This window comes from Drosophila tropicalis, unplaced genomic scaffold (assembly GCF_018151085.1).
Source record: "Drosophila tropicalis isolate 14030-0801.00 unplaced genomic scaffold, ASM1815108v1 contig_593, whole genome shotgun sequence".
In the NCBI taxonomy this organism is placed as follows: Eukaryota; Metazoa; Arthropoda; class Insecta; order Diptera; family Drosophilidae; genus Drosophila; species Drosophila tropicalis.
The window spans coordinates 1168017-1178252 of record NW_027173070.1 but is presented as its reverse complement, the minus strand read 5'-3'; the positions used below and the strand labels follow the sequence as shown (position 1 = coordinate 1178252).

Genomic DNA, 10236 nt, shown 5'->3' with positions numbered 1-10236 from the left:
AGTTTTAGAAGCGTTGTTTTAAAAAATTACTATGTTTGACAGTCACTGCAAGGGGGTCGCAACTCGATCCAACATGCAACTCCAACATCCAACCGCTGTCGAGCAAAGGAGTCAAACTCGAACAATTGATGCCCTCGGCGAACCGATGATGCCAACATCGAACATCGGAGTCGAACTTAATAATGTCGATTGCGATAACGTCGATTACGATAACTTTGCTCAGATAACGCCGACTACTATAAATTTGCTCGATAATGTCGATAACTTTGCTCCGATAATGTCGACTAGGATAACTTTTGATCAGTGCTGGAAAAGAAGTGTTGAACAATAACACTGTCAGCCATTTAGTATTTTTTTTATCACAACAAACCCGCCAATATTTTTTAAATTTCAGTAGTAATTCCAATTAATATGCATAATATGAACATTGGACTTAAAAATATAATGGGTTTTACTTAATAATCACTGTGATATAAATACCCAATTTCATATTACTAAAATAACAAACATTTCCTAAGTTATTTGTCCAACCTAATTTCGTTGATTAACTTATTTGTGGCACTGTCAAAATACTGGCTTAGATCGATCGATGGGGCATCGTTATCGAAATGGGGGCTAGAGTGGGGAGTTTGTAATTGTGGCGAGTTTTTGATTTTACGTTGCTCAGTTTTGTTTTGTTTTTGTTTTTGTACAGACGCAATATTAAGTATACGTATGCAGGTACAATCGGGACCTCCTGCCTAAAAAAGCCCTCAAACCCCTTGCTCCGCCGCCACCCGCCACAAATAGATAACGAGTGATCCAACGGTAAACGGTGTTTTGATCAATGCGAAGAAAATAGAAAACAGACCCCGCAACTGCAATTAGATAAAAAAGTCAATACTTTTGCGAGAGATTGAGTAAACTTAATTAACTGCAGCAGCTGCGTTAACAATTTGTTTATTTCCTGAACAATTGCAAATAATAAATACAACAAAAGCCAGAAGCCCCAGGTGCACAGTGGGGAAAAAACCCAACAGTGGAAAATAATAATTCAAACGGCGCAAAGAAAAGCTAAAATAAACCAGACCAGTTGAATTCGGTTCGGGCCAGGCTAATAACAATTTATATATTCATACTCGCGTGTGTGTGAGTGTGTTTAAAAATATTTAAACAACACAAAAATCTGTAGTAGAGAGAGAACTCTGAAGGCAGACAAGCAGACAGATAAACAACATTAACAAATTCGTTGTCGTCGTCGTCGCAGTCACCGTCGTCGTCGTCGTCTGGTGACGCGTCGCGAGGTGCTCGAGGTCACTCAAAATCAAAATCAGTTTTTTTCGCGCACCTCCGCCCCATCAACAGGCAGGTCCAGCCACCCGCGACAAAATAACAAAAACAACAACAACAAATACAGAAAGTAAAAAAATTAATAAAACAAAAGCAAACTCACGCGCTGTTTATTGTTTAACTGATAAAAAAACGACGTACATAATTTCACACAAACACACACACACACACATACAAATAATAAATATATTTTTATATTAACCCCTGTGTGTGTGTGTGTGTAAGAGCTGATAAACCGCACTCAATTATTCCAATAAAATAAAAATAAAAATATATTTATATATAAACTAAACAAAAATATCAAGTGCTTTGAATGCTCCCTCAATATATATGCCCGGAGCAACATCACTTGCAACATTCCATCACCAGCACCACCAACCCCACCACCACCCACAGCCCACAACAGCTCCTCCAACACCCACCCGCACATTCGCATAATTACTCCACAGTTGACGTCAGTGGAAGTGACTTGAATTGGCATCGACCACCAGCCCCACATCATCGTTATCATCGTCCACCTGCGAAAATGGTTGCCACCATGGATCATCAATCTCCCCAAATCGGCGGAGGGATCGGGGGCATGGGCTTTAATCAGACACCTTTATCGGAGCTAAGCATAGAGACGCGCAATCAATTGGCCGGCATGCTGAATCGAAAGAAGTTTCTACACTCCGAGGAGGGTTACGCCCGGGATTGGCGTGGAATTGCCGCTTTGGCCAAGCAATTGGGTTTCGTGTCGGAGAATTCAGATCATCCAATGGATGCGGTACTCAATAGTTGGATTGAACGTAATGCCACAACCGCTGATATCGGGCATTTGGAACAGTTTTTGGGCATCATTGATCGTTGGGATGTTTGCGATGATATACAAGAGAATTTATGTAGGTTAACATCCAAGAGAGAGAAATGGGAGAGATGGGTAAAGGCAACAGTTCAATATACTAAACTAATCTAAAGCAGCTTTGTGAAAATTCTAAAATTCAGACCTAGTTCAACACAAATTTTATTTCAATGACTATGTGTTTTTATATAGGATATTCCTAACATGAATTGAGGTATAAATGATCTTTATTAAATCAAGATCAAGACGATTACAGTATATAGCAAAATTGCTCTCTAAAAATGGTCTAAACTGGAGTATATCATATTTTATATAGTTCCCTTGGTAACAATTAGTTGGAAAAACTGGTTTGTTTCTTAAGGGGAAAATCTAATTAGCCATAGAAAAAACCGGCAAGTCTAAAAGGCGCATTTGAGATATGTACATATAGTAAGTTATTCAAGATTTTGGAACAAACAAACCTCCATAGATAGATCCTTTTCTCTGTATTCCATTCTAAAACCAGGTTGTTTGGGCTTATTTGATTATCTTATAGTTGAGAATTCTATCAAGTTATTTCGTTTTATACAAAATTCTTTACTGTCTGAAATATGTTCACACATTTACCCTCTCTACCACCCTTTTCGCCCCTCTATTCTCAACGAACTGGACTGCTCTTTTGTTAATTCATTCATTTGTATGTTAAATGGATGCATGAATGGGCAATTAATATAACATTTTTTAACGCTCAAAGTCCAATAAATAAAAGCCACTGAATTGTGACGAACAACGTTTAAACTATGTAATACGTAGAGCAACTAGCAAATAACCAAATGAATCTGAATTATCTCTGTCAAGTTTGAACCCCAAATATTTGGAATAACTCCCTCTAAATGACTGATTATGTCATGGACATATTTTGGTATATGTATATAATATTCAGTATATTCCACATACAAAACTTATATAGTGTTTTCCATTTTCTAAAACCAATTTACTGATAATAGGCTAGAGCAATATTTCAACAACGAAGTATTATTTTAAATTGCTTCACCTACCGAAGTGATTTGAGAACATCCATTTAGATTTCTTTATAAACTTGCAAACACAAAAGAATCATTATATATATATTTTGATCTATTTGTGCAATACTAAGATAAGATATTTCCCCACAAAGGGAGAGGAAGAGAAGGATGGCGTTTCAAGTGGAAAAGGCAAAAAAAAATGAGGGAATTTATCATTGTTTGTTGGCCATTAACTGGATGGCTTTTATTAGCTTCACGTTCTATCATTATCATTATCAACAATCGGAAATGGGTTAACAGCTTGACGCATTCATATATAAGTTATATACATATGCATTCCTTTTCAATACACTTCCCAAATATGGTTATACTTGACTATTAGCCAAAGTAAAATAACTATTATGACCTAACAAGATACGAGATCGTAGACCATAAAAGACATCCCTTAGTTGTGCGGTTTTGTTCATTAAACCGTCTAACAGACATTTCAGATAAAGACAGATTGAATGAAACTATAACCAATCATTTGAAAAACTTTGTATGCTCTGTCTAAATAAGCGTTTATTTAACGATCGCTTAAAATTAATTCTACTCTTTTTTAAATCTTTCTGTTTACTGCTTGTTGAATTGTTTTAACAAGTATTTTCGATTTACTATAGCCTAGGTATTCGATATAAAAGGAATAATAAAACGTAAAACTTATAGCAGTTTAGGTTCTATATATACAATTGGAGTTGATTGATCAGAGAGAGACAGATAAGATATTTATTTAAATCTCGTAAACTTCTTAGAAAGTTGAGAGCTTATCAAGACTTAGTATCAGGAGTCAAAAATCTGAAATATATTGAAGAATATGTTGCCCAACTGCCCATCTCCCTGTGAATAATTTTAATTTTTATCTCATCAATTTCAAATCTCTTCTATAAAATCTCATATATGTATATATAGTAAAGGACACTCAACGCTATCTGACAAAACAGGAGCAACAGCAGGCGGTGATCAAATTGGTTAATCAAAGTCCCGATCCGCCTAGTAAAATTATCAGTTGCATTGAACCTAACAATAATGTACACAACAACAATAACAACAACCACAACAACAGCAGCAGCAAAGTGCCCACATCAATGGGCCAAAATGTGATGATACTTAGCGAAGATGATCAGAAATGTGTGGAAATGGGCTTACCTTTGCCCCGATATAATGCTTGTGTTTTGTATGCCGAAGCAGATATCGAACATGCCACCGAAATAATGCAAAATTTAGAGTCAGGTCGTTATAATCTCAAGGTAAATCCCCCTTTCCTTTCCTTTCCTTTCCTTTCCTTTCCTTTCCTTTCCATTCCATTTCTTACGAGCAAAAACAGAAACGAAAATAAATCAGCAAACACAGCTATAAATAAGTCAACCGAAATTAACAATAACAAACAGAGGAGAATACAATAAAAATCATTTTTAAACAGGAAATAATCGTCATTAACTTTTTTGTACTTTTTTTTTTTTTTGTTGTGTAGCTTCGTTTCTGTTTTTGGTTGGTACTTTTTGTTCGTGCTTTTGTTTAAACTATGATTTTTATAGCTTTTCCTGCGACACCGTGATATGCTAATGGGCGTGCCCTTCGAGCATGTTCAACTATCACATTTTATGGCCACACGATGTAATCATTTGATTGTAGTTCTAACTGAAGAGTTTCTGCGAAGTCCAGAGAATACTTATCTGGTGAACTTTACACAAAAGATACAAATCGGTGAGTCTGAGTGGAGATCGAAATAAGAAAACACAAAATGGCGGGAAATTTGCTCCTAAAAGTATGCAAAAAACAGTCAAAACACATGAAATATTGTCCATTAACATTAAAATGGTTAAAGTTAAGAAATGTTTCTTGGAAATTAATAACTTTTAGCTCTTAGGTAGCCTTATTCGCCCCCTGCAACATGTTCAATATAGACAACACTTTTCCAGCCTGCTGCATACTTTAAGGAGCAAAGTTTCCACCTAGAATGTGGGTGGATATGTAACTAAAATTAATAATGTTTACCTTTTTCAGAGAATCACACAAGGAAAATAATACCCATATTGTATAAATCAGATTTGCATGTGCCACAAACTTTGGGAATTTATACGCATATTAAATACAGTGGAGATTCAACATTATTTAATTTCTGGGATAAATTGGCTAGATCATTGCACGATCTAGACAGTAGCGCCATCTATGGAACACAGTTGCCAATGTGAGTAGCACCTAGAAGGGATTCTCCTAACCCTGAGTTGAACTCTATTTCTTTATTTCTTTCCATCAGGACTTCATCAAAAGAAGTCGCAGGATCGCCGCAACCACAACAACCGAGGGTTACTACACCCACCATACGCATTCAGCTCAATGATTGCGACATTAGCTCAACCGATTTGACCAATTACAAGCAATCAGCTGCTTCGAAGAGCAACTCGACACTCGACGATGATTCTCATTTAACGCTAATGTCCGGTGATACAAGTGCTCCGTTGCCCGAACGCAAAATGAAGAAGAAGGACAAATTTTTACAAAAACTAACCATAAGCTTTTCAACCACACCACGTAATGGGACTACAGTGAAACCCTTGCGTCATGCGCAGTCCGTAAGTGCCATTAATATGGAACGTGATCGTACTTTAAGTGCCAGCAGTTCGAACATTTCAACGACATCGGAGAGCAAGAAAAGTTCGAATAAATGGCGACCAAAAATATTGAAAAAAGTCCTATTTTCACGTAGTAGCTCAAAGTTACCAACAGCCACGCTCAGTTGATAGGTGGGCAGCAACACCACCCCCCAAACTGCACCCCTGCCCCCCTGCACCACCTTAACCCAGTCACCCAGTGTCAAAACAGCACAGTGCAACGTTTCCGTCGTCGTCAACCCCTCCATAATTAGTGATGTTACTATACGAGAATATATATATATGTATATCTAACTATATACTAGCTTAAAATTAAACTTAAAATTCTAAACACGAAAGAACAGAAAAGAAATAAAGAAAAAGCACAAAAAAAAAACACCTCCTAAATACCAACACAAAACTTAAAGCCAACTAACTTAAATCAAATGTTATATACTATATTTTAGACGCACTTGTTAAATTATATAAGACAACAACGAATAAAGACAATAACTAATCATGATTGAACTATTTATTCATAAGCAAAACACTTTAATTGTAAATTGTGCCCTCAAAAGTATGCAATTGTAATTGAGAATGACTGCAAATGTTGCTCAAAATTCCAACGCGTCTCCACAAAATATATTTTAGATAGAAAACCAATTCAGATTTTAAAAATGTTAATCATTTATTTGCACTCTATATCGCTCAATCCAAAATAAATTTCTATATTTATCAGTTACCCACATATTTCGTGTGATTCAAGATTAGATCAAACCAAAATCGAATGATTATAACCAACAAGGGGGGAAATTTTAGAGAAAACCATTTTCAATTGCCTCTAGTAAAGGTTAAATGTATGCAAGACGTTGTGTTAATCGATGGCCGCCGCACAATTAGTTGTTAGTCACGCGTCTGATAAGTGACTTACTTAATTCAATTAACTTTTGCCAGCTTCTCCGCCTACAGGGAGAAGGTACATAGAGCGACGTCGCGTCATAAAACGCTTGTGAGCAGAAGCTTGTGACTGAGCAAACAGAACGAAATAAAAATTTAAGCAATTCATGGGCAAAGTCTAGTCAGGGGTGTAGTTGAAAAGGGTTTAAAATATCAACTTGCACTCCAAACAAAGTTAAGGAATTCTCGATGTCTCAAATAACATTAGCCAAGTGAAACGTCTTTCCATTCCCTCTAATCAGGCACGTTTAACAATAAGCAAAACCTGCTTCGAATGTGTTCAATGGAGTTGTTATATATACTTGGCATTATATATAGCAACAGTCGGAACGATTTTATGCCTTGTCCATGGCTACGCCCCTGAGACTTCGTTTCAGTCGGACAAACAATCACCAAGATGATGAGTAATATAATTCTATACAATATAATTGTTATTAACTGTTCCAACAACTTTTTAGCTCATTTGATGATATACTTTCAAATTGGGGTATGGACAAATTTTTAAACTGTTGTGATCTCAACTTCTACTTATCCTAATATACGAAATCAGCTTGCATTCTATTTTAAAGTCAACAAATTCTTGAAATCTGTGGGAAATTTAGGGATCTAAAGAGAAAATTACAAATTTCTTCCTTAGCAACTGAAATTTCAATATCCAAGATCTATTTCCCCACTTAAAATGACCGATTTCTAACCATAAATTTACGAGTAGATCCGCATGACAACTATATAAAATGGTTTTAAAAAGAGTTCTAATATTAACGTGATCTACCTAAAGGTAAATAAAAGTATATGTCGGAGATTGAATAAGGCATTTCTAATAATTTGATTTGTGTGCCAACTTTTAAGGCGAATTGATCAGTGTTGAGTAATGAATAACATTACTGATGTAGAACTGTTTAACACTAGATAAACGCACGTCGAGACTCGCTGCACAAACCTAGTGTCAAAAATGGAAGCCAATAATGGAAACAATAATGCAAATTATGTTAATATTCTAATTTCTTGATCTTATTTCTTAACTTATAATTGTACAAGTGTTTTGGGAAGATCTGACTATAATATAAGTGCAATGTTTCTTCACCCTCCAAATACTGTTGATGATAGAAAGTGTGTATTAACTTTGACATGAGGAAAAAGTAAGTCTGACTAAATTAATAATATTTTTTTTATTGTTAATTCTGAGATCGTCGCGCAGCTTCTGAATGGGCGGGCATCTATGTATGTGTGTATCTAGATGAGCGACAACAATTATATATACATATATATGGGTATATATAGTAATTTAATTTGTGTACTTAATAAATCTATCAGTCTCTCAATGGCAACCTCCATCTCTGTTTCTGTTTCTGTCTCTGTTTCGGAACGACCTTTAGAACAAATATTGTCGAGGTTCATGGTTTGTTTACCAGGCCATAAAAAGTCTCTAGAAGGGATAGAATTATATGTACATAGATGTGCGAATCAACAAAATAAATAAAAGTGGTACAACTTTTGTATTTATGTAATGTTTATGCTTTAATAATAGCTTCTCTTTTGTTGTTTTTCTCTTTTCTCCTCTCTCTACATCGTTCTTAATCGTTCATTTCCATCATTATCATATTCATCATCATCATCATCATCATCGTTATAATCGTTTTGTCATTTTGTTTTATTTTGTTCATTTATTTTGTTGTTTTGTTGTTTTTGTTTTTAATGTCATCTTCATGTCTTTCCCCGGTTTGTTCTTGTTTTTCTGGTTTTTGTTTACGCTTTTTCATTTTTCTTGTTGTCGTTTAAACATTTTAATTGAATTTTTTTTTCTTTTTATTTATTTATTTTGTTTTTTTCTTTGTTTTTTTTTTTTGCTTTGTTGTTATTTGTTTGCTGTCTTTTTAACAAAATTAATAAAAACAATTTTTCTGTTTTTCAGTTTTCATCATTATTATTATTATTATTATTCATTATTATTCTTTATATAATTAATTGATCAATTTATTTATGTACAGTGAAAGCCCCCATGGGCGGACAGCCGCCAGTTCCATTATTTGGTATTTGAGAGATGTCTGCCTGTGGGAGCTGTCCACGCTTAGAGAGCTTTCACTGTAATTTGTTTTCGTGTGTGTGTGTGTTCTTTTCTTTGTTTTTGTTGTTAATATTAAAACAATTTAACATATTTCTGTGTCCATGCTTTCTGCTTCATTTTCGTCATTTTTCAAATATTTCTCATTTCGTTAAATATTTGAATGTTTTATTTGTTGTTTTTCTTTTTTGCAAAATTGTTTATAGCTTAATGCAAACTGATTTGTTGTTGTGTTTGTTGTAATATTTTCCATTTTCTTATAAATCTAACTGATTGCATTTACACAGAGTTTTTGTTTCTGTTTTCTTTTTCATATTATTATTATTTTTTTTGTTTTTCTGACGTTTTTTGGGGTAAAATTATTTGTTATAACATTGCCCCCTTTTTATTTTTCTTATGGAATGGGCGAGGTGAGGGAAATTTTCCAACTTAGTTTTTTGTTTTTAAACATTTTTTTTGTTTGTGTTGTTTTCTTTTTTGTTTTTTTTACTTTTGTCTTTAAAGCGTAATTCTCTATAGTTAAATGTTAACAATGATTATGATTATGGAAGTCAGTTGAAGAAGTGTGTGTGTGTGTGTGGGTGTGTGTGTGTGAGCGGGTGTTTCTGGTTGTGTGTATATTTTCAATTTATATGGAAGAGGCTGCTTTTTCTTTCACTTTCAGCTTCATTTCATCGTTTTTGAGATTTGTTTTCATTTATTTTTTAAATTTATTTTTTCTTTTTGTTTTTCTTTTATTGGGTATGTATAGGTATTTTATTATTATTTTTATATATATATACGATGTTGCCTTTCCATCATGTTCTTTAAGTGTAGACCCTGGCAGAATCTCAGACAATTTCATTTAAATAACTTAACAAAAATTCAAACCAAAACTAGATTTGATTCCCAAAAAGAAAACGCAGATCGAAAGATTTCAAGGGGAACGTTCATTAATAGTTACCCCGCTGAGAGGGGGGGGGGGGCTTAAGATGATCGTTTTTATAAGGATGTAATCTATACTAAGTATGAAATGACATTTGTCTGGAAGTTATCATCTGTTCAGCCGATCTTATGGCTGATCCTCTCTTCTATCGACAATTCGCTTTGTTAACAAAAATCAAATGAGACTATCGACATTTTGCTTGTTATGATTTTGAATCTAAAATTATATATAATGAAGAACATATTTTCTTATGACAAAGTTTAAAGATTTCTTTTAGGATCCAATCAAAGTAGAGAAACTCCAATATATTCAATATATTATGTTTAAGGGTCCAAGAGTCCTAATGTGGCTGATCCTGCAAGGTCTAACTATGCTTTACAACGTGGCTTAAAGCATTTTGTGTTAATAATGAACCAAAGAACCTTTTGGAGTTAAATATTAATGCACGTTCCTTAGCTTAAAATATTGAAAGTTTTTCAAAAATTCTT

General features: G+C 34.4%; 1 protein-coding gene across 1 annotated transcript; it reads left to right on the top strand.

Annotated features, from left to right (window-relative positions):
• The first annotated feature begins 612 nt into the window (after window positions 1-612).
• On the top strand, window positions 613-6550 carry Myd88 (myeloid differentiation primary response protein MyD88). Its single transcript, XM_068290396.1, has 5 exons — window positions 613-2210; window positions 4123-4460; window positions 4749-4917; window positions 5218-5401; window positions 5471-6550. The coding sequence occupies exons 1-5, from the start codon at window positions 1643-1645 to the stop codon at window positions 5952-5954; spliced, it is 1743 nt and encodes a 580-aa protein (XP_068146497.1). The 5' UTR covers window positions 613-1642; the 3' UTR covers window positions 5955-6550.
• Window positions 6551-10236: the final 3686 nt, after the last annotated feature.